The 24,369-nt window shown below is 52.5% G+C and overlaps 1 protein-coding gene across 8 annotated transcripts in view; it reads left to right on the top strand.

The window, feature by feature from the left end:
* Positions 1 to 24,054, top strand: part of grip2b (glutamate receptor interacting protein 2b) — a 105,214-nt gene extending 81,160 nt beyond the window's left edge. For 4 of the 8 annotated variants that reach the window (XM_029151964.3, XM_029151962.3, XM_029151961.3 and 1 more), the window contains exons 2-25: positions 3,000 to 3,077; positions 4,299 to 4,431; positions 4,511 to 4,656; positions 4,897 to 4,983; positions 5,238 to 5,313; positions 6,435 to 6,580; positions 6,830 to 6,977; positions 8,523 to 8,692; positions 9,558 to 9,713; positions 9,999 to 10,151; positions 10,241 to 10,427; positions 12,700 to 12,845; positions 13,449 to 13,529; positions 14,502 to 14,565; positions 14,647 to 14,792; positions 15,348 to 15,492; positions 15,863 to 16,002; positions 16,077 to 16,271; positions 16,511 to 16,682; positions 16,853 to 16,967; positions 17,047 to 17,206; positions 17,836 to 18,008; positions 18,070 to 18,216; positions 18,288 to 24,054. In XM_029151964.3, the coding sequence (XP_029007797.1) occupies positions 3,000 to 3,077; positions 4,299 to 4,431; positions 4,511 to 4,656; positions 4,897 to 4,983; positions 5,238 to 5,313; positions 6,435 to 6,580; positions 6,830 to 6,977; positions 8,523 to 8,692; positions 9,558 to 9,713; positions 9,999 to 10,151; positions 10,241 to 10,427; positions 12,700 to 12,845; positions 13,449 to 13,529; positions 14,502 to 14,565; positions 14,647 to 14,792; positions 15,348 to 15,492; positions 15,863 to 16,002; positions 16,077 to 16,271; positions 16,511 to 16,682; positions 16,853 to 16,967; positions 17,047 to 17,206; positions 17,836 to 18,008; positions 18,070 to 18,216; positions 18,288 to 18,446 (3,323 nt within the window). In that variant the 3' untranslated portion in view covers positions 18,447 to 24,054. Of the gene's footprint in view, positions 1 to 2,999; positions 3,078 to 4,295; positions 4,432 to 4,510; positions 4,657 to 4,896; positions 4,984 to 5,237; positions 5,314 to 6,434; positions 6,581 to 6,829; positions 6,978 to 8,522; positions 8,693 to 9,557; positions 9,714 to 9,998; positions 10,152 to 10,240; positions 10,428 to 12,699; positions 12,846 to 13,448; positions 13,530 to 14,501; positions 14,566 to 14,646; positions 14,793 to 15,347; positions 15,493 to 15,862; positions 16,003 to 16,076; positions 16,272 to 16,510; positions 16,683 to 16,852; positions 16,968 to 17,046; positions 17,207 to 17,835; positions 18,009 to 18,069; positions 18,217 to 18,287 lie in introns of all 8 variants that reach the window. The other 4 variants (XM_029151963.3, XM_029151958.3, XM_029151959.3 and 1 more) reach the window with 1 other exon arrangement.
* The last annotated feature ends 315 nt before the right edge of the window (positions 24,055 to 24,369 follow it).

The raw sequence follows: 24,369 nt of genomic DNA, 5'->3' as shown, positions 1-24,369 counted from the left end.
TTTCACACGTGAGGAACTTTTGCACGTTTCACTTCTTCCTATGATAAAACACTTTCCTTTTGCCTGAGCTGCAGGAGGAACGGTGTGAAGCTCGTCTGTAGATGATGATGATGATGATGATGATGATGATGACTATGATGATGACTGGAACTAGCACAGCGGAGGCCGTCGGCGCAGACACACATGTGCGTGTGTGCAAACACAAAACACACACTGTGCTTGAGTGTGTTTGTATAATTATGGGATGTCAGGATGGGATCTTTGTCTGCTGGTTGTTGTTTAACAATCAAAATGTAAAACTGTGATGCGGTGAAATGAGTGATGATAAAAAAATACCAAATTCATGTCACCAAATGACTCTAATGATTTTAGCGTCTAATTATAATAGCGTCCCTGTGTCATGATTAGTTGAGCTCGGAGCCACGTCAACCAATAAACAAGCAGGAGGCAGCTGCTCCAGCTGGAGCGTGTGTAGCGACGGACTGTGTGTTGATGGAAGTGAATCAGAGGAATCATTAGTTTGTTACAGGTGGATCTGTGGATGCGTCTTCAAACCGAGGAGCGATTTAAAGCGTCAGCATCTCTGTTACTGTCAACGAAGCCAGTAGAAACTCCATTTAACGTTAACCCTCAGTTTGAATTCAAGGTTCCCTGTGGGACGTCTCATCCAAAGGTGGCGATGGCGAAGAATATTTCATTTCATAATTTGCAGATTAAAACTATAAAGTGAGGCGTAAAAGCAGATGTTAATGATGTTTTAGATCGTTTGCGTCCTGTGTTGTAGCTGGACCTGTGAAACTGCTGCAGAGGTTTGTGGAGTCAAATCCACCAGGACATGCTCCTCCCCAGGGTGTGTGTGTGTGTGCGTGCCTGTGTGTGTGTGTGTGTGCGCGTGTGTGCGTGCGTGTGTGTGTGTGTGTGCGTGCGTGCCTGCGTGCCTGTGTGTGTGTGTCTGTACTGTACTAGAGTGTGTTTGTCTGAAGCTTTGCTGAAAGCCCAAAGGGAACCTGGAACCTCGTACAGAGAAGTGTTGCCTTTGCTGGCATGCGTGCACACAGAGGAACGCACACGGAGCCCAGCAGGTGTTTATGTATCAAACACCACCCTGTAAAACACACGATGCACCTGCTTATTGTACTTCTGTCCGTGTTTGTCAGAAGATAAAGTATCTGTGCCTCCTGGCGCCTCTTTCGAAAGGGATGTGTGTGTGTGTGTGTGTGTGTGTGTGTGTGTGTGTGTGTGTGTGTGTGTGTGTGTGTGTGTGTGTGTGTGTGTGTGTGTGTGTGGCATCACACACTGGTGGTCTTTACTGCGTGTCTTAAAGAGAAGACAAAGGGCCGACTCGATCCAAGCGGGTGTTGTTAGTTGTTAGTGTTGTTTGTTGTGTGTTTCCTCGTTTCCACTACCAGGAAGCTGAATGTGTCCCGGGTTTGTACCGCTGGATCCACATCTGGCCTGAAGTCTGATGATTCTGTCTGATGACCCGACCCGCTCCGTACGACGACGGCGCCAGCGCTCATTTAATCACATTCAGATTATTCACCGGCAGATGTCACTTTATCAGACGCAGGAGGACCAGAAAAGTGTGTGTGTGTGTGTGTGTGTGTGTGTGTGTGTGTGTGTGTGTGTGTGTGTGTGTGTGTGTGTGTGTGTGTGTGTGTGTGTGTGTGTGTGTGTGTGTGTGTGTGTGCATCGCTTTCCTGCGAGGCGCCTGTGTGGCTCAATGTGTTTTGTGCTGGTGTGTTTGTTTGTGTTTGTGTGTGTGTGTTTGTTTGTGTTTGTGTCTGTTTGTGTGTTTGTGTTTGTGTTTTGCGTGCGTGCTGTTGACGAGCAGCCTTTGGGGTCTTTCCACCCGTCACAGCCCCACAGCAGGAAGGCATTCAGCCAGATAAGTCACGAAAGCACAACTGAATCCACAGCGTATGAATTATTAAACTCATTACACCTCTGTGAAGATCTCTACATTCAGACGCACAACAACAATGGCCTGTTTTCCGCCGCCACTTCTGGGACCAGAACTGATTTCGAAGCATCACCGTCGGGAGGATGCTGCATTTTCAGAGTTGTTCGAGGGCAGGAAAATGTGTCATGATGGAAAGTACGTTGGAAGGTAGTTTTGTGGCAGTAAAGACTTCTGGGTAAATGACAGTGAGCGCCTTAAAGCGCTGTTCGATTCCAGCTCTTCATGTGGAACCGCACGAAGGCCGGACTGAGCGGCGGTTCCAGATGTTTGACATCTGACTTCATGAACTAGAGCGAACGTCACTAATGGGATCCTGCGTGTTGTGCGCCTCTGTTGTGTGCAGAGATGCTGCGACCTGAAGGGGCTCTGGTGGAGGTGGTTTCAGGAGAATCAGCTGATGCTGAGGCCTCAGGACGCGGCGTTCATCGTAAGCTGGTTACAAACGGGGTGCATTAAAAATACACTGAAGCGCTGGTGGAGCTGTGCATCATTATCACACACGTACTCACACTCTGGAGGATCAGCGCACGCCCCAGCGTTTAGATGGAGCCCAGTGGTAAAGCAGGAAACCAGCAGCACCAGTGATGCAGCGTCTTCCATGGTGGTGCTGAGCCTAAAGCTGCAGCAGCTGGTGGAGATGGAGGCAGTGAACCTCCAGTGTGTGGACTGCTCACAGCGCCCGCGGTCCTACGAGGACCGGAGCCGGGTCAGAACCCGTCCACACGTTCAGGCCAGTGGCTTCAGACGACATGCGTCTTCCTGCCTGCACATGTAATCTTCTTAAAGGGCTGTTACACCAAATGGATGCAGTAGCACTTTGATAATGCTCAGTAAGTAGATTAAGTACGTGTGAGGGAGGGGGCGCTCGCCTTCACGCACAGATCTTCCATATTTGACTCATCAGGTAGAAGATGCCCTGAGAGCGGAGGAGAGCAGCGATGTGTGTTTGTGCCGACGCTGCTTCTTCACTGATGGAGCACAAGCGCCTTATCACGTGTGCCGTGATTCATTGTGCTTTTCTGTCTCTTCTGTTTAGATGATGGACCCTATGGGAAAACCAAGGACATCTCTGGACCTGAACACACCCTGGCCTCTAGGAGACACAGTATACCAGGTACTGTACGTGCTGGCGGCGCCTCGTTCTCCTCCACGTTCACCGGCTGCCTCCCTCTAATTCATTTCTAAGGGCCTAAATGTGCTCCAAAGCTTTTCTTTCTGTTCTCACTAGTGTAAAATGACTTTCCTCAGTTCTATAATAAAAATAATTACACCGTTATCTGTGTAGCATTAACAATCTTCCCATAACTGAATTCCCTGAACATCAAAATAAATTGGTGGATTAAATTTGATGAATTCCAAATGCATTTTATAATGGATTCGGCTCGTGGCAGCAAACTGCATTAACTACAGAGACATTATCTAATGTCTCTTGCTGTGGAGTCTCCCGCATGTTAATAGCGGCTCCCTGACGCCTCCAAATCCAATACAGCGTCTGGAAATCTGATATTTTCTGACACCGGAGGTCTTCTGACTCGGTTTGCGTGAACAAAGCAACACGGCGTCTCTGTGGAACACAAGGCTGTCAGCTGCAGGTCCGCTGTGCTGCGTTCAGGGACCGTGCGGAGTTTGTGTTCTGTGGTTTGAGAGCCCAAAGTCCCTGAGAAACAAAATCAAAACAAGGTATGAACCGAACCGTGGCTCAAATATCAGGCTCTCAGACTGTGGAATTAGAGGATAATGACTCCTCCAGGGGACATTCACACCTTCTCTGTAGTTTAGTGTGACTTGTTCTTGTTCTCCACGGATCTGAGGCTGAAGCAGACGCCTCCTTGGTGCCCGACAGGTGTGGGACTGAGGTCTGCAGCCGTTTCAGTTCAACCCATCAGCTGTTTAGCTCAGACAGGGCTCACGCACGGTCGCATGTTTTTCCTCCGCCGTTCATGCAGCGCTTCAGTCAGTGGAGCTATGCTTGGCGCTCGCTGCTCAGCTGTTTCCTCCTGATTAACAGCAGACGTCCGTACGGATCTCAAAGCAAACAAAGGGTTTTTTTTCTTTGTGGGTTTTCGTTCCATGATTAACTCGCCTTGTTCAGTCTCATTAGCTGATGTTTATCTTATCTGATGCTCACGTTCCAGCTGAGTCGGCCGTTCGGCGCTGACAGCAGATCAGTGCTGCATTCAAGGACACGCGGCCATAAACAGCTTTGAGCTGCTCCTGCTCGGCCACTAACGGCTGCTCTCTCTGCTCTGTTTGTGCGTGTGAGTGTGTCCTCTGTCTGCGTCGCTGCCTGTTGTGCGTTACTGTCTTCACGTGTGTGTGTGTTTCTGCTCAGAAGCTCTGCGGGGGGTGACCATGGTGGAGCTGGTGAAAAAGGAGGGCAGCACGCTGGGCCTCACCATCTCAGGAGGAACCGACAAGGACGGCAAGCCGCGGGTTTCGAACCTGCGCCCCGGAGGACTGGCAGCAAGGTGAGCAGGCCGATCCGAGCGATCCGCCGCCGCTGACAGTCCTGATGCTCTGACCCGGCGGCTCCGTCTCCTCCTCCAGGAGCGACCAGCTCAACGTCGGCGACTACATCAAGTCCGTCAACGGCATCAACTTGACCAAGCTGCGGCACGAAGAGATCATCAGCTTATTAAAGAACGTGGGGGAGCGAGTTCTGCTGGAGGTTGAGTACGAGCTTCCGCCCACAGGTACGAAGCAGAACCACAGTGACCACACGGACCCGACCCACACGGCAGCTTCTTTTATGCATCAACGGCAACACGTCTTTTATTGAGTCGCTGCTGCTGACGTCTCATTGTCTGATTCAGTTAGAACAAACCATTATCATTGTTTAGTTTCACTGCAGTTTAGCTGAATAAAAAGAGATAAAAAGACACAAAGACGCTCGTTTGAACCTTTGAACGACGACGTTCTCTCGTCTTCTGCAGCACCAGACAGCACCTCAGGGGTCATATCCAAGACAATCGACATCTGTTTGCACAAGGAGGGGAGCAGCTTCGGCTTCGTCATGAGAGGTGAGCAAATAAACCGTAGCTCCGCGGTGGACGCTGAAGACATGGATCCGATCAGTCACAATCAACTTCACGTTTGTGCTGAGCAAACCTTCGCTTTCATTCATTGTGTGGTGGAAAATCACCCGAGGCCTGTGGAAACTGTTGTGACTAATTACGTGCGTTTGCTAGCGCTTGATGGCGAGCGTTTGCTAGCTAGCGCTTATTAGCCGGCGCCTTCAGACCGCGCTGTGACCGCTGCTTCCTGCTCCTCACAGGAGGGACCCACGAGGACTGGCACAAGGCGCGGCCTCTGGTGGTGACCTACGTCAGGCCGGGAGGTCCAGCCGACAGGTAGCGGCATCCACTCACTCACACACACTCACACTCCGCACCACCATGGAAGACGCAGCTCTGCCAGTTTCAGGCAGACGTCTGTGAAACTGAAAGTTCTGACCACAGACCCAGTAGAGTCCAGTGTTTCAGTGTTTGGGGTTTTGTTGACGTCTGTAGCTCGGTCACATGGATTTCGCTCCGCTGCTGCTTGCGTCATCGCTTTTTACTCCTCTGCTTCGGCCACAACAGGAAAAGATGGGGAACATGAAAGCAGCCGTCTTCTCTCATCAGCGCGTTAAAGTAGAAGCGCCGCTTCTATTTTTACTCCAGCGGCGCAGGCAGCAGTGAATCTGCCCTGGAAGTAAACAGGACTCTATGTGAACAGGAGCTTTACATTTTAATTAAACTCAGATGCAAATCTAATAAAACGACCACATCGTGACCTCATGGCGACCGATCGACCCACACATTCACGTGCACGTGAACGGAGTCACATTAAGGTCTTTCTGGCTGTGGAGTTGCTTGGGCCTCGAGCTCATCCAGCAGCGTTCTGGAGAAACCGTCCCAAAAATGTGGGTCAGTCCAGACGAATGAGCCGTTCGTGCGGCTTTACATCCCATTTAAGCGCCAGTTGGAGGAGACTTAATCCACGGCACCACTGTTGCTGGAGAGCCTGCATGTGCAGCGCTACCCGGTCCAGATTAGAATCAGCGCCGAGGCTGTTATTTACCACGAAGAAGCTGCCGGCCGCGTCTTCATTCAGCTAGAAATAGATAGAGTCCAAATGTCCTTTTAAAGGCCTTTAAAGAACCCCAGAGCACGGGTCCGAGGTCCAAAGGCACAACTGCAGTTTAGTGCGATGTCTTGTGAAACTTGATGCAACCTGATTCATCTTGGCTTCATGTTGTTCAGAGCTTCAGGGTGCAGCATTGACTCTCCATGTGACTGGATCTGCATGAAGCCTCCAGCGGCTCTAATGCAGCCCCTGCACAAACAGCATCTTATGTGTAGGAAGCATTAACTCGCTGTGAAACGCTGATGTGCTTTTGTCAGATGCATGAGATGAGTATCGATCTGATCGTCTCACTGTGTTCACTGCGCATCAGCAGAATGAGTGACGTGTGTTCCTTTGTGTTCAGAGAGGGCACGCTGCGCCCCGGCGACCGCCTCCTCAGCGTGGACGGCGTTCCGCTGCACAGCGCCGCCCACAGCGACGCCCTGAGCGTGTTGGCGCAGTGCGGCCAAGAAGCCCTGTTCCAGATCGAGTACGACGTCACCATCATGGGTGAGGGTTCGAGCTCCGCTCCGGCTTTTTAACGCCTAATGATGCGTTGGCGTTTCCTGCCTCAGGCCGGTCTCTGCCTGTTTGGAGGACAATTTAACTTACCCAGAATGCATTGCAAATGATCCCCTGGCCGTCACATCTGATGGCTTAAATGTTTTTAAGGGCTCGTTTCACAGGCTGCTTGAGGTGTGGAAATCAAACGCGCTCTTTTCCTGCAGCAGGAGCCTAAACTCTCTCTCTCACCATCAGACACGTTGGCCAACGCCTCCGGTCCCCTATTAGTGGAAATCGCCAAGTCCCCGGGAGCAACGCTGGGCATCACGCTGACGTCGGCCAGTCATCGAAATAAGCAGGTCATCGTCATCGACCGGGTGAAACCTGGCAGCGTGGTGGACAGGTACACACACACACACACACACACACACACACACACACACACACACACACACACACACGCGCACACACACGCACGCAGGCCTGCACACACACACACACACACACCACATGACACACACACACACACACAACACCCCCACACACCCACAACAACACTACCACACACACGCACACACACACCACCCCCACACCCACACACACACACACACACACACACACACACACACAACCACACACCACACACACACATATCACCACACACACACCCGACACATAACCAACACACCACTCATCCTCACACACACCACACTCACACACACACACAACACACCATCAATCAACCACGCCTCCAACACATCACCACACACAACCTCACTCACCATCCTGCACACACACACACACACACACACACACACACGCACGCCGCAACAACACACACACCACACACACACGCAGCAACAACACACACACCACCACACCACACACACCCAACCACATACACACAACCCTCACCACACTCACAACCCCTCCCACACACACACGCAGGCACGCACACACACACACGCATAAACACACACACGTACGCACACACACACACACACAAACACACGCACACGCAGGCACGCACACACACGCACACACACACGCACATACACACACGCGCAAACACACGCACGCAAGGCCTGCACACACACACACACAGGGTTTGCAGATTTCCTCTCAGGCTTATATATGTTTGACCATAACTGTGCACACTATGAAAACAAAAGTGTATATAAAAAATTATGGTTTGAGTGCAGAGATCTGTGACGCTCCCGGGGGCAGCCAGCATTTACATACAGTACGTCATGGCCTGATGCAGATGTGAGGGTTTGGCTACAGATGTCGGTCTGAGGAGGGACGTTGGGGCAAATAGTGTCGGTGAGTGCAAAATGCATGAGGGAAATCCCTTCCGTGAACAGAGAGCACTTTTAGGCTTTTAATTATTCATCTCCTGCTGCTGATGTGTGGGATGTGAACTACACCTCCCAGAAGCCACCTGTCAGTGCGCTTCTGCACGGGCTCCTCTGGCGTTCCTTGCATTTTGTGTTGTCTTTTAATGCTCTTGTCGCCTGTTCTCGGGTAGATTCGATCAGACGCTCCAGTCGAACTAATCACAGCTCCTTTGTTTGTTTGTTGGTGACAAACAGCTGCGTTCGCCTGAAATCAGCTTTAAGAGAGACCAGGTGTCGATTCAGGAGCGAACGCTGGGTTTGACACCCTGAGGTCACACACGCAGTTCACTCCAACTGGAGTCATTGCTTTAGAGGCTAAAACCACTGAGACACGAGCGCAGCTTCGGTCAGATTGGTGTTAAAGCACCATGGGTTCTGGAGCGTTAGCTGAGATGGAGGTTCAGTCACAGAGCAGCAGGCGGGACGTCGCCTCGAGCCTCGGTCCAGTGAACAGCTGATGTGGAGGTCAACGTTGTGTCAAACGGGCTGAGCTCGTTTCTGCATCACCAGCGCAAACAACTGCAACTGTTGCTTCTGACTTTGTGTGGCAGATGTGGAGCGCTGCACGGCGGCGACCACCTGCTGTCCATAGACGGCACCTCCACTGAACACTGCACGGTCCTGGAGGCCACGCAGCTGCTGGCCAGCACCACGGACCCGGTGAAGCTGGAAATCCTGCCGTCGCATCAAACCAGGCTGACGGGGAAGCAGCACGACACAGGTGAGGCTCAGGTTAAGCCGGGGCCGCGAGCCGAACGTACGGAGCAGGTCGGGTGGTCGTGATGACAGAACAGTCCATCCTTGTCCTTAAGCCTCAGTGGGGAAGAATAAACAAAACATAGTCATGTGTTAGGATTTAGCTCTAATTAAGTCGCTTCATGCACATTTAGCAGATTAGAGTGGAAGGAGAATCCCTGTCATCCAGCGTTTACCTGGAGCAGGAAACGCTGGATCCCAGACTGATGCTGCTGCTGATGATGATGATGATGAATGAAGGAGGAAGAGGTTAAAGGACGCCATTCAATCAAAGTCACGAGCCTCTGGCCTCATCGTTTCCTCCTCTGCACCTCGTGGCAAAGGTTAAACTCATTTGACGGTTGAGGCTGAAGACTCCAAAGGTCGCAGCTCATCTCGTTTCAGGACGAAGCTGTTGTGATCATGACTGTGTTTGTGAGCAGCTCATTAGCATCCAGCCTGCTGTGCTTCATTAATAGAGCGTCTGATTAAAGGCTGGCTGTGCGTGGCTTCAGCCTGTGACAGTGTGAATAATGTCTCTCTTTCTGTCTTATTGGTTCAACTCCTGTAAACAAATGCTCCCTGGACGGGAAACGTCTGCTGAGCAGCTGAGACCTGGTGCAGATAGAACGGTTCAGATCAGACGACTGATCTGAACATCTGCTGATGGAAGCGGCAGCACAGGGTTCTGTCTGTAGCATCAGCGTAGACGAGACGGGTTTAGCAGCAGAACGAGCAGCGGTTCTGAGAGCGGAGCAGCTCACATGAAAACCTGTGTGTGTGTGTGTGTGTGTGTGTGTGTGTGTGTGTGTGTGTGTGTGTGTGTGTGTGTGTGTGTGTGTGTGTTTCAGTGAAGGTGCAGAAGTCGGACCACCCACACTCCTGGGACCCCTGTGTCAACTATTGTCACCCCCCAAATTCCACCCTCAGCAACACAAACGCCACCCACAACAAGTCGTGGACGGCCTCCAACAACAACACCATCAACAGCCTGGACTATTGCAAGTGTAAGAGAAGAACACACACACACACACGCACGCACGCACACACACACACACACACACGCACGCACGCACACACACACACACACACACACACACACACACACACACACACACACACACACACACACACACACACACACACGGTCAGGAAGCCTCATGGCATGTGCAGATATGCACCTAGAACACACACACACACACACACACACACACACACACACACACACACACACACACACACACACACACACACACACACACACACTCTCACCCTCTCTCCCTCCGCTGCAGCTCTGGTCTCTGCCAGCTTCTCTCCCGGCTCCACCACCACATCGGGCCCCAGCAGCCAGAGCTCCAGCACCCTGCCCCGACCCACCGTCCCCATGAGCCCACGAAACTCCCTGCTCAAACGGCGCCAGAGGAAGAAAGAGCACAAGAGCTCGTGTAAGCGCCGCCGCCGCCGCCGTAATTGCAGCTCTTCACTGCCGCGTCTGCTAGTAAAACTCTAAGCGTGCCTGTGTGTGTGGCTGCAGTGTCTCTGGCCTCCAGCTCCGTGGGTCCGGGGGGGCAGGTGGTCCACGTGGAGACCAGCGAGGTGGTCCTGACCGGCGACCCGCTCAACGGCTTCGGCGTCCAGCTGCAGGGCGGGATCTTCGCCACGGAGACGCTGTCTGCGCCGCCGCTGATCCGCTTCATAGAACCGGACAGCTCTGCAGAGAGGTGAGGGGGGGGGGGTCAGGCCTGAAGCTGGAGGAGGATGCTGGAGGAGGTGGTTCTCCAGCCCCCTTTGGTTCTTCACCCCCCAGTTCTCCAGCCCCCGGTTCTCTAACCGCTGGTTCTCCAGCCCCCGGTTCTCCAGCCCCTGGTTCTCCAACCACCTGTGGTTCTCCAGCCCCTGGTTCTCTAACCCCTGGTTCTCCAGCCCCCGGTTCTCCAGCCCCTGGTTCTCCAACCACCTGTGGTTCTCCAGCCCCCTTTGGTTCTTCACCCCCCAGTTCTCCAGCCCGCGGTTCTCTAACCCCTGGTTCCCCAGCCCCCGGTTCTCTAACCCCTGGTTCTCCAGCCCCTGGTTCTCCAACCACCTGTGGTTCTCCAGCCCCTGGTTCTCTAACCCCTGGTTCTCCAGCCCCCGGTTCTCCAGCCCCTGGTTCTCCAACCACCTGTGGTTCTCCAGCCCCCTTTGGTTCTTCACCCCCCAGTTCTCCAGCCCGCGGTTCTCTAACCCCTGGTTCCCCAGCCCCCGGTTCTCTAACCCCTGGTTCTTCAGCCCCTGGTTCTCCAGCCCCCGGTTCTCTAACCCCTGGTTCTCCAACCACCTGTGGTTCTCCAGCCCCTGGTTCTCTAACCCCTGGTTCTCCAGCCCCCGGTTCTCCAGCCCCCTTTGGTTCTTCACCCCCCAGTTCTCCAGCCCCCGGTTCTCTAACTGCTGGTTCTCCAGCCCCCGGTTCTCCAGCCCCTGGTTCTCCAACCACCTGTGGTTCTCCAGCCCCTGGTTCTCCAGCCCCCGGTTCTCCAGCCCCTGGTTCTCCAGCCCCTGGTTCTCCAGCCCCCGGTTCTCCAGCCCCATTGCAGACGTGTAAAGCTGCCGCTGGGCCGGGCTCCGCTCGTATTAGCAGCCGGCGTGTGGACGTGTAAACAGGCTTTAACGGCGGCCGCGTTCGCCGTGTTACACCTCTGGGCTCCGTGTTCTGCTGTGCGTCGGCCTCCTGCCGTTGGCGCCGGGTCTAAGTGCTGGGCGTTCTCCGCGCCCTGAGGCCACGCTCTCTCCTCCATTAGCGCCCCCACAGCTTCCTCTCTGCAGACAGTCCCGCGTCCCCTCAGCTCCTGAGTCGCTCTCAGGCTGCACCCGCTCAGAACCTGTTCCTTTGAACTGTAGGAGTGGAACTAGTAATTATCCTTCATCAGCAGCAGATTCATCCTAATCATAGACTGTGGTCAGACCTACACTGTCCCTGTTACTTGTAACTGTACAGTTACGTCATTCACGCTCTAATTTAAATCCCAGCCTTTCACTCGTCATGAACAATAAGCAGCTGTTGTCTCTTTAGCTGAATTTGCTCATTGTTGTACTGTACATGTGTGTTTAATGTGTGCGTTGAGTTTGATGTTTCGTAAGAACTACTAGTTAAGTGACTTTTAACAACCTGTGCTTGTGTTTCTTAATTAAAGCGCAGGGGAAGTTCCAGTTTGTGCTAATTGGAGCCGCACACACCATTAACCAGCGTTAGTGGCAACTGGAGGAGAGAGGAGCTGATTAAACAGCCTAGTGTGTGTGTGTGTGTGTGTGTGTGTGTGTGTGTGTGTGTGTGTGTGTGTGTGTGTGTGTGTGTGTGTGCGTGCGCGTGTGCGTGCGTGTGTGACTGTGTGTGTGTGTGCGTGCGTGCGTGCGTGTGTGTGTGCATGCGTGCGTGTGTGCGTGCGTGCGTGTGTGTGTGTGTGCGTGTGTGTGTGTGTGTGTGTCCAGTGAGTCTGAGCCGCTGAGGAGCTCCACCACAGACTGTACCTGCACAAACGAGCTCTCACCTATGATCCGTGGCTTCATTAGTCAGTCAGGCCCATCACAGCCTGTGTTTTACAGCACGAAGCTTCGCTGACATGGAGGGAAAGGGGGCAGGTCCCAGTGTGAGCGCTGCTGATGGTTCCAGTCTGTTCCTGCTGGTTCATCTGCAGCCTCCACACAACCCGCCCCGGTTCAGACACGAGAATGTGGGTCAGAAGGGAAAGGCCTGTGTTTCTGGACAACCTTGTTTCCTTCTGCTTTGAAGAACCGTTATGAATCATTCAGATCAAATAAACGGTGAATTCCACAACGCTTCATGACAGGAACAGGAAAAAATCCTCAAAGCTCAAAATGTGATTAACAACACGCTGTAGTTTTTAGTCCAGCGAGTGTGAGAGGCTGAGCCTCATTACTGCATCTTGAAGGAAACCTTTTGGTTTGGTGGTTCTTTGTCCGTCTAGTCGCTCATCATCACGCTGGCTCTCGTCGTAGGTGTGGCCTGCTGCAGGTGGGGGACCGCCTCCTGTCAATCAACGGGATCCCCACGGAGGACGGGACCCTGGAGGAAGCCAATCAGCTGCTGCGAGACGCGGCCCTGACCAACAAGGTCACGCTGGAGATCGAGTTTGACGTGGCAGGTCAGTGGTGTTACTGGTGGAGAACTGGGAGGAAGAACTGGTGGAGCTCTCGGCCCATGAAACGGAGTAATTGCAGCTCTTCACTGCGCGGCCACGTCAACATGCTTTTAACCCCGACGACTGGTGATGACACTGGGAGACACGGGATTTGATTTTAGACGTCTGTACAGTAATAGTTTGTTCCCTTTCAAAATAAAATACTACCCAATGACCTGAGCCTGAGGCAGCTAGCAACGTGTGTGCATAGCTGGGCTCCAGGTTAGTCTCAGCTGTGTGAGTGATGGAGGCTGATCCTGTTATTTGTTAGAAAGCGGCTGCTCTGATCACAGCTTGCTCTCCTTTGTGCCTGAAAGTGGCCTGTTTTTGCTGGTGCTGGTTTTGTGGCTCGCGCCTGCAGACAGTGCGGATTTGAAGTCGCTGTTTGGCCCGAAGGAGAGTCATTCAGAAGTGATAAGAGCTCGAGCTAAATGCCTTGTAATTACAAATGTTAAGCGGCTAAACAGAATATGAGCGTTTTACATTAATGAGGTTTTTAACTCTGTGTGTGTGTGTGTGTGTGTGTGTGTGTGTGTGTGTGTGTGTGTGTGTGTGTTGCTGTTTCAGAGTCAGTGGTGCCCAGCAGCGGTACCTTCCACGTAAAACTGCCAAAGAAGAGAGGGGTGGAGCTGGGGCTCACCATCAGCGGTACACACACACAGGGACACACACAGAGACACACACACACACACAGTCACACACACACACACGGAGACACACACACACACAGTCACACACACACACACGGAGACACACAGAGACACACGCACACACAGTCACACGCACACACACACACAGACACACAGAGACACACGCACACACAGTCACACGCACACACACACACACACACACACACACGGAGACACACAGAGACACACACACACACAGTCACACGCACACACACACACACGGAGACACACACACGGAGACACACAGAGGCACACACACACACAGTCACACGCACACACACACACACACACACACACACGGAGACACATAGAGACACACACACACACACACACACACACACAGAGACACACACACACGGAGACACATACCCACACAGTCACTTGCACACACACACACACACAGACACACACGGAGACACATAAACGCACACACAGACACACACACACAGGGAGACACAGACACACACACACACACACACACACACACACACACACACACACACACACACACACTGTGACGCACCAACCTCCGTTTGCTGCGTCAGGATCATTAAGATGCTTTTAGCGCTTTGTTTGCTGCATCACATTGACTACAGTCATTAGACACAAACGATCCATCAGTAAACAAGATTTAAGGAGCAAAAGTTCTGAATAGAAGCTTTTCTTGTGTCTAAACCTCATCATTTGAGTGAAGGTGGTTCAGTTTTGTACCAAACTGTGGGAAAAGCTGCAGTTTGACTCTTGGGACAGAGCGGTGCAATGGCGCCATCTCCTGGACGAACGCCTCACATGGGCGCGATTCTTCACATTCTTCAGCTGAAGCCTGATGATTTGGCCCAAATCGCTTTGACAGACTGACAGATAAGTTTAGCTGCTGCGTTTGACGATCACCCTGATGTTAATGAGGCTGTGACGTGCTCCTCCTCCACAGCCAGTAAGAAGTCGGGAGAGCCTCTCATCATTTCTGACATCAAGAAGGGCAGCATGGCCCACAGGTACCACTCGCCCACGTCTTCCCTGCAGCCGCTGCCTCTGTCCTGTGGCCTCTACCGTCCTGTTTCTCATCTGTGCTTCAGAACGGGAACGCTGGAACCTGGCGATAAGCTGCTGGCCATCGATAACATCAGACTGGAGAACTGCTCCAGAGAAGACGCAGAGCAGATCCTGCAGCAGTGTGAGGAGCTGGTCAAACTGAAGATACGCAAAGATGAAGACAACTCGGGTGAGTGTGTGATGAGCATGGAGCATCACTGAGCATGTGCGACCACCAGGTGGTGCTATGTGGCGATAGACAGTCACCTGTGATGCTGCAGGATGTATCACCACCATCCCCACGAGGAACAATGGAAAACTAGAGTCAAACAATAGAAACTGCTCCTTCACCACAATCAGATGAAAAGCTTCTTCATGAACAACAAACAAACATACACACACATATGTATGAAGTCATGTCAGAGGGTGAATCTGCATCTACACATTCACACAACACACAGATTACGCGTTCATGTTACAGACGCGGTGACAGAGCAGTCTTCTCCTTGGTTGCCATGGAAACTGTGTCTTGCTCTTGCTCAGTGTTTTCTGGAAAAGGTTTGACCTACTTCTGGATGTGTGTGCGTGTGTAACTGGATGCGTTCACTGAATGAAGCTAAAGCGGCGTGACTGACCGACGGTAGGATAACATGCGTGTGTGTGTGTGTGTGTGTGTGTGTGTGTGTGTGTGTGTGTGTGTGTGTGTGTGTGTGTGTGTGTGTGTGTGTGTGTGTGTGCGCATCAGACGAACCCGAGACGTCAGGCAGCATCATCTACACGGTGGAGCTGAAGCGCTACGGAGGCCCCCTCGGTATCACCATCTCAGGCACCGAGGAGCCTTTTGATCCCATCACTATATCTGGCCTCACCAAACGAGGTTTGGCTGAGAGGTACACACACGCTACAAACGTGCACACACACTCTGCACATACACACGCTACAAACGTGCACACACACTCTGCACATACACACGCTACAAACACGCACACACACAGTCTGCACCCACACACGCTGCACACACACACACACACACACACACACACACACACACACACACACACACACACACACACACACACACACACGTCAGATTAGATGATGAGGGGGACCTGCTGGCGGCTACTTATTGGAGGCGGGGCCTTCGTTAGCAGCAGGTGCCGTGTGATGTGATGACAGACGAGGTCATGAGGTCACAGCGAGGGTCTGTGTGTACTGACCTGTGTGTGTGTGTGTGTGTGTGGACGCCGTGTGCGTGTCCAGGACAGGGGCCATTCACGTGGGTGATCGCATCCTGGCCATCAACAGCGTCAGCCTCAAAGGCAAACCTCTGAGTGAAGCCATTCACCTGCTGCAAATGGCCGGAGAGACGGTCACGCTGAAGATCAAGAAGCAGCTCAGCAGTGAGTGGGAACCTCTCACCATGTGCTCTTTGACCCGTCTGAGGACTTAACGCAGCTCCCGTTTCATTTCAAAGACCTGGAGGAGCGGAAGGCGACCGAGGCGGAGGACACAACGGAGAACGAGCTGAGTGACGCGGAGGAGGACGATCTGACGGACAGTCAGCAGACCAACAAGCTGTCAGAGCTCTACTCCACCACCATCCCCAGCGTGGACTCAGCCATGGAGTCGTGGGACGGCTCAGGGCTGGACGCCGGCTACTGCAGCCAGGGTGTGTGTGTGTGTGTGTGTGTGTGTGTGTGTGTGTGTGTGTGTGTGTGCACCGTCTGTGTGTGTGCACCGTCTGTGTGTGTGTGTGTGTGTGTGTGTGTGTGTGTGTGTGTGTGTGTGTGTGTGTGTGTGTGTGCAGCGTGTGTGTCAGTGTGTGTGTGTGCATGTACATGTGTGCAGCGTGTGCGTGTCCATCACAGCGCTGACCTGCTTGTGCGTCCTCACCTCATGTTGTTGCAGGCACCTACAGCCACCAGGCGGCCGGCGTCGCCCTCCTCCCACACGAGTGGCGCAGCAGGAAGCAGCAGCAGCAGCAGCAGCAGCGCGGCGCCACCCCCCCACCAGGTCGCAGGAAGAACTACCCGTTCAGCGACGGGGGCTTCAGCGAGGACGACTGGGACAAGCCGCCCGGGTGGGTCCCTCCTCATCACACACACACACACACACACACACACACACGGAGCGTCTGTGGCGCCACCTACACCTGCAAACGTTCGAGTCGCGGGAATGATTAAATGTCTGATCTCAGATTTCCCGCTCACGGAGCTTGTTTTAAAGCAGTTTCATTTGAATCTTGGACAGATTCATCGACCAACAGCACGACGGGATTCTTCTGGATCCGGACGACAGCTTTTGGTGTCAGGCGCTCGAAGACCTTGAGACCTGTGGTCAGTCGGAGCTGCTCAGAGAGATAGAGGTCAGTCACCACCCTTTAGCGTCTCTACAGCGTCGTAGCTACACTGATCCCAGTGACTGACACTCATTGCACCGCGCAGGCGTCCATCATGACGGGCTCCGCCCTCAGTCTGGGCGTGGACGGGCTCAACAAGCCTCCAGCAGAGCCTCCACTCGGTCACAGCAGGATGAGCCCCTTACGGAGGAACTCCCTGCTGCACCAGGGCGCTCACCTCCACGAGGAGGCCCAGCTGCACCAAGGTGGGTGACGGGGCCGCAGAACCCGGCCGCAGAACCCGGTCACAGAACCCGGCCGCAGAACCCGGTCACAGAACCCGGCTGCAGAACCCAGTCACAGAACCTGGCCATAGAACCCGGTCACAGAACCTGGCCACAGAACCCGGCCACAGAACCCGGCCGCAACCGGCCACAGAACCCGATCACAGAACCCGGCTGCAGAACCCGGCCGCAGAACCCGGGAACACAACTCGGCCACAGAACCCGGCCGCAGAACCCGGCCACAGAACCCGGCCACAGAACCTGGCCACAGAACCCGGCCACAGAACCCGGCCGCAACCGGCCACAGAACCCGATCACAGAACCCGGCTGCAGAACCCGGCCGCAGAACCCGGGAACACAACCCGGCCACAAAACCCGGCCGCAGAACCCGGCCGCAGAACCCGGTCACAGAACCTGGCCACAGAACCCGGCCGCAGAACCCGGCCACAGAACCCAGTCACAGAACCCGGCCACAGAACCCGGCCGCAGAACCCGGCCACAGACCCCGGCCACAGAACCCAGTCACAGAACCCAGTCACAGAACCCGGCCGCAGAACCCGGCCACAGAACCCAGCCACTGCCCAGTCTAAAGCCCACTCTCCTGTGTCCAGACCCTCACCTGCTGCAGACGTCCCTCCTGCACCCCGACAACCACTCGCCGCTCATGCATCACGACCCCAAGCTCAAGGCCTCGCTGAGGGTGTCAGAGAGGACGTGGGAGTCGCGCCGCATCAAGGAGGAGATGCAGGGGATCCTGTCCCCGACGCCGCTGGAGCTGCACAAGGTGAGCGGGACTGTGAGTAGTTACGCTGTATGTTCTCTGATTCGCGGGTGGTCTTCTGCAGGTAACTGTGATAAAGGACCCAGAGAGCGATGACTTTGGCTTCAGCGTCTCAGACGGCTTCTTGGAAAAAGGAGTCTACGTCAACATGATCAGAGCCGAGGGGCCGGCGGATCGGGCCGGGCTCAGACCTTACGACAGGATCCTGCAGGTAACAGAGCGGAGCAGAACCCTGGGCGGTTCTGAGCCGTGCGTAGCAGTAAGCAGAGGTGCTCTGTGCAGGTGAACCACGTGAGGACGCGGGACTTCGACTGCTGCCTGGCGGTGCCTCTGATCACCGAGGCCGGAGACCGGCTGGAGCTGGTCATCAGCCGCAACCCGCTGGGCGACGACGGCCCCGAGGACCACAACAACGCGCTGGACCACCCCCTGGACCTGTGACGGGCCTCCGCTCAGGCTCCGGACCTCTGGACCAACGCGCTCTCCACCAGCCGCCCGCAATAATTCCCACAGGAAACGCAGGAACTGCTGGCTCCACCGCCGCCGGTCCAACAAGCAGAAAACAAATGAATCCAAACCTGTCGTCGAGCCGCAGGTTTATGGACGTTTCCACCGGCACCAGAAGAATCTGCCTTATTACACAATGTTGTCGCTTTAGGGACAAACTCCATTTGTTTTAAGCCTGTCAGACTGAGGTCTGTGCACAGGTCCACATTTGGCTTCGTCCCAGCTGTTACACAGTCAGACCACCGGTTCCTGGTGGACGTGACGCAACATGAAGAGAATCTGCGTCGCCACGACGACGTCGAGATGGTGACATCACAACTGCCAAACTTCAGCTTTCGGTTTGTTTTTAAACCTTGAGACGACGGACGAGCTGCTAAACGCGGGTCCACTCCACTTAGCGCTTTCTGCAACACATCTGGGCAGCTGTGCTCTGGAGGTGCCCCGGACAAAACTGTGTTTCCAAGAGAAGAACGTGTTCCTGCTGAGACGTTTGTGACCCTTTTCTACGCATTTATTTCCAAACCAACGAGTCGCATGAGTCGATGTGTGGCTGCAGTGGACGAGCACCGAGATCGTCCTTGTGCACGTTACGAACCTAGAACACAGGCCGTAAACATGCAGTGTAGCATTTAGAGGAAAACCGGAGAAGAATGCTGTTCAACATTAAACCAAGCAGACGAAAATAGAAGAATGAAACCAAACGCATTTAATATTGGCTCCAATTGTGACCTTCAGCTGCAGAAGATAAAAGCACGTGCTTTTGCTCGTGATGCTACACGTTTCTGCCTCTGAGGCAAAGCAAGGCACTGAACAATAGGTGCCACATCTCAATCCACACCAGCCTCGTTCATACAGGATGTTTAAAATGCTACGCGATGCCTTCAAGTGATGCTGGGAGGTCGCAGTCGCTCGGTCAGGAGACGCGGCGCCTCTGCAGCACACTGCAAAGTCGTGCAACGGAGGAAATGAAAGTCTGAAGTAGCGACGGGACGAGATCAGATAAGGACACGGAACAATGCAGTCACATGACAGCAGAGAAAACAGGGGCCGAGAGGAGCGAGTGCGAGGCACAGAACGGCCTTTGTCCTCGCGCACGAGGACCGAGGGCGACCCCTCCCCTCGCGTCCAGATGCCGCCCACAGAGCGTCCGTGTTGCTGCAGTCGCTGAGTGAGGCTGAACTGGTGTGTTTGGCCTGAACACGGTGGCTTCAGATGCAGTCTGTCGGTCCCGTGTAGCGTTCAATTTCAGCTGGAGTGAAAAACGGAGGTTTTCAGATAAAAAGACGCGTGACAAATAATACATTATATAAGGTGCAGTTCATAGTAATGAAAACAAGTCTAATGATCTGTCTGCAGAGAGACGACATCAAAGCGTGTGGTGATGCAAAGATCAAGGGAACGGCGCCACCGTTCCCAAAGCTTTGAGCGTGAGTGGGAGCCGCAGTGAGCGAAGAGGAAGGTTCAGAACCAGAACCGCTGGACACAGTTAGCAACGGTAGAGCATCTAGAACCAGAACCAGAACCGCTGAGTAACGACAATGCAAGAGCAGTTAGCAACAGTGGAGCATCCAGAACCAGAACCACTGAGTAGCGACGATGCAGGACACAGTTAGCGACAGTAGAGCATCCAGAACCAGAACCACTAGCTAATGATGATGCAGGACACAGTTAGCGACGGTGGAGCATCCAGAACCAGAACCACTGAGTAACGACAATGCAAGAGCAATTAGCAACAGTGGAGCATCTAGAACCAGAACCGCTGAGTAACGATGATGCAAGAGCAGTTAGCAACAGTGGAGCATCAGAACCAGAACCAGAACCGCTGAGTAACGATGATGCAGGACACAGTTAGTGACAGTAGAGCATCAGAACCAGAACCACTGAGTAGCGACGATGTAGGACACAGTTAGCGACGGTGGAGCATCCAGAACCAGAACCACTAGGTAATGATGATGCAGGACACAGTTAGCGATGGTGGAGCATCCAGAACCAGAACCACTAGGTAATGATGATGCAGGACACAGTTAGCGACAGTAGAGCATCCAGAACCAGAACCACTGAGTAACAATGATGCAGGACACAGTTAGCGACAGTAGAGCATCCAGAACGAGATCCACTGAGTAGCGACGATGTAGGACACAGTTAGCGACGGTAGAGCATCCAGAACCAGAACCACTGAGTAACGACAATGCAAGAGCAATTAGCAACAGTGGAGCATCTAGAACCAGAACCGCTGAGTAACGATGATGCAGGACACAGTTAGCGACGGTAGAGCATCCAGAACCAGAACCACTGAGTAGCGACGATGCAGGACACAGTTAGCGACAGTAGAGCATCCAGAACCAGAACCACTAGCTAATGATGATGCAGGACACAGTTAGCGACGGTGGAGCATCCAGAACCAGAACCACTGAGTAACGACAATGCAAGAGCAATTAGCAACAGTGGAGCATCTAGAACCAGAACCGCTGAGTAACGATGATGCAAGAGCAGTTAGCAACAGTGGAGCATCAGAACCAGAACCAGAACCGCTGAGTAACGATGATGCAGGACACAGTTAGTGACAGTAGAGCATCAGAACCAGAACCACTGAGTAGCGACGATGTAGGACACAGTTAGCGACGGTGGAGCATCCAGAACCAGAACCACTAGGTAATGATGATGCAGGACACAGTTAGCGACGGTGGAGCATCCAGAACCAGAACCACTAGGTAATGATGATGCAGGACACAGTTAGCGACAGTAGAGCATCCAGAACCAGAACCACTGAGTAACAATGATGCAGGACACAGTTAGCGACAGTAGAGCATCCAGAACGAGATCCACTGAGTAGCGACGATGTAGGACACAGTTAGCGACGGTAGAGCATCCAGAACCAGAACCACTGAGTAACGACAATGCAAGAGCAATTAGCAACAGTGGAGCATCTAGAACCAGAACCGCTGAGTAACGATGATGCAGGACACAGTTAGCGACGGTAGAGCATCCAGAACCAGAACCACTGAGTAGCGACGATGCAGGACACAGTTAGCGACAGTAGAGCATCCAGAACCAGAACCACTAGCTAATGATGATGCAGGACACAGTTAGCGACGGTGGAGCATCCAGAACCAGAACCACTAGGTAATGATGATGCAGGACACAGTTAGCGACAGTAGAGCATCCAGAACCAGAACCACTAGCTAATGATGATGTAGGACACAGTTAGCGACGGTGGAGCATCCAGAACCAGAACCACTAGGTAATGATGATGCAGGACACAGTTAGCGACGGTGGAGCATCCAGAACCAGAACCACTAGGTAATGATGATGCAGGACACAGTTAGCGACGGTGGAGCATCCAGAACCAGAACCACTAGGTAATGATGATGCAGGACACAGTTAGCGACAGTAGAGCATCCAGAACCAGAACCACTGAGTAACAATGATGCAGGACACAGTTAGCGACAGTAGAGCATCCAGAACCAGAACCACTGAGTAGCGACAATGTAGGACACAGTTAGCGACGGTAGAGCATCCAGAACCAGAACCACTGAGTAACGACAATGCAAGAGCAATTAGCAACAGTGGAGCATCTAGAACCAGAACCGCTGAGTAACGATGATGCAGGACACAGTTAGCGACGGTAGAGCATCCAGAACCAGAACCACTGAGTAGCGACGATGCAGGACACAGTTAGCGACAGTAGAGCATCCAGAACCAGAACCACTAGCTAATGATGATGCAGGACACAGTTAGCGACGGTGGAGCATCCAGAACCAGAACCACTGAGTAACGACAATGCAAGAGCAATTAGCAACAGTGGAGCATCTAGAACCAGAACCGCTGAGTAACGATGATGCAAGAGCAGTTAGCAACAGTGGAGCATCTAGAACCAGAACCAGAACCGCTGAGTAAAGATGATGCAGGACACAGTTAGTGACAGTAGAGCATCAGAACCAGAACCACTGAGTAGCGACGATATAGGACACAGTTAGCGACAGTGGAGCATCCAGAACCAGAGCCACTGAGTAACAATGATGCAGGACACAGTTAGTGACAGTAGAGCATCAGAACCAGAACCACTGAGTAGCGACGATGTAGGACACAGTTAGCGACGGTGGAGCATCCAGAACCAGAACCACTAGGTAATGATGATGCAGGACACAGTTAGCGACGGTGGAGCATCCAGACTCCCAGACAAGCAGTGACAACTGAAGCACAGATGGACGCAGCCAAACGATTCGAGTTTCCATTCATTTTAAAACCGCGAGCATCTGAAGCCACTGCACATGTTCTGTATGAATGGGTGTTGACTGGTGACGAGCTGCATTCGTTAAGATGGAACCCTTCCCCTCGCTAACAAAGAGGCCACTGAACTAAAGCACTTGTTACAAAGCACACTGTTGAATACCATGCACTGTAAGTATTTTCATGTACAGCGTTTTTTACGCATCAAGAGAATCAAAAAATTATGATGAAAACAAATCTTTTGTAGAGCAACAAGAAAAGAGGAATCGCTGAGGAAGCCTTCCAACCGTTGTTTTATGTACTGTATGTGTGTGTGCTCCTCCATACTCCCTATGCATTTCTGGGTCAAAGGTCAGTTTAAAGCCCAGTCTGGAATTGTGACAGTGAAATCCTTAAGAAAACTTCCCATCCAGCTGTGCGACGTAGTGAAATGCAGCCGATTTGTGTAAAAAAGGCTGAACCTTTACGTAACACTGCATAAAGATTATAAACGTTACTACACGGTTGTAGTTGGAGGATTTGAGTCGTTTTTCACCCTGCAGCCGTTCAGCTCATCAGATGTGACAGCGTCTTACATAAGCTGCCATGCGTTACATCATCAGCTCAGCGAGGCTCTCATGCGTTACGTCCCACATCCCTCCTCCAAAGCGCCGCTGGAGCCTGAGGCTGCACCAGGTGCCGCTTCAGAGCCGCTCCCGGGGCTCTGGCTGCGCACAGCCTTCATCGTCTTCCACAGCAGCACTCTGTTTCTGCTGCTTATTTCACATTATCACATTATCGCCCTCTGTCCAGGAAAGACGTATGAAACACCAGTACAGTGCGTTGAATTATTAAATGGCCCAGGAACCTCATGCTGTCGGTGTGAAGCCTGAGCGAAGAGCTGCGGACCCCCCTCTGCTCAGAAAACTCCAAGGACCCAGTCATTAGCTGATGAGCCAGAAAACGACGGCCTCGGTAAACGAACTAACCACGTGACGGTCAAAACGCGTGGAGACGTGGGATTAGAGCTCGTTACGGTTCCAGGTTGGGCCATTAATAATGTATGCGTTGATATTGTGTATTTTTTTCAGATTGTGTAAAGTTCTATTCTATGTAATATAGTATTTTTCTATGACAGTATTACTCTTCCATAAACTGGGAAGAAAAAAACAAAACTGACAAAAGGGAAAATAAAATGTATAACTTTGTCGTTGCTGTCGTCATTTTATTTACTTTATTTTCTATGAAACGAGTGTACTGTTATACTTCTCTTTTCGAGAAGAACATGAGAAAAGAACGACAATAAATGAAATAAATAAAACTAAGTCTCTGATTTTGTCTGTCAGCATTTCTGTCGATGCTTCGTCTTGTTTCATTCATCTTTTTCTTGTTGTTAGCGTAGCCGTTCCAACTATTGTGCCATCAACAGGCCACTTGCTTTGATTTTCTGCAGTGAAAAATCTGGGAAATGGAAGAAGCTGCTGCCTCAGTTTTTCTTGGATTTAGTTTTTCAGTGGTTGAGTTCATCACATGACGCAGCATCCTTTTGTTGATAGCATGAGTCTCTGTGTGATACTTTGTCCTTAAACCACCTCTGCCTCCGCCTCACATGTTCGTGTGTGTGTGTCTGTCCATATTTGTATGCGTT

This window comes from Betta splendens, chromosome 5 (assembly GCF_900634795.4).
Source record: "Betta splendens chromosome 5, fBetSpl5.4, whole genome shotgun sequence".
Taxonomy (NCBI): domain Eukaryota; kingdom Metazoa; phylum Chordata; class Actinopteri; order Anabantiformes; family Osphronemidae; genus Betta; species Betta splendens.
This window is presented reverse-complemented; position numbering and strand designations above follow the sequence as displayed.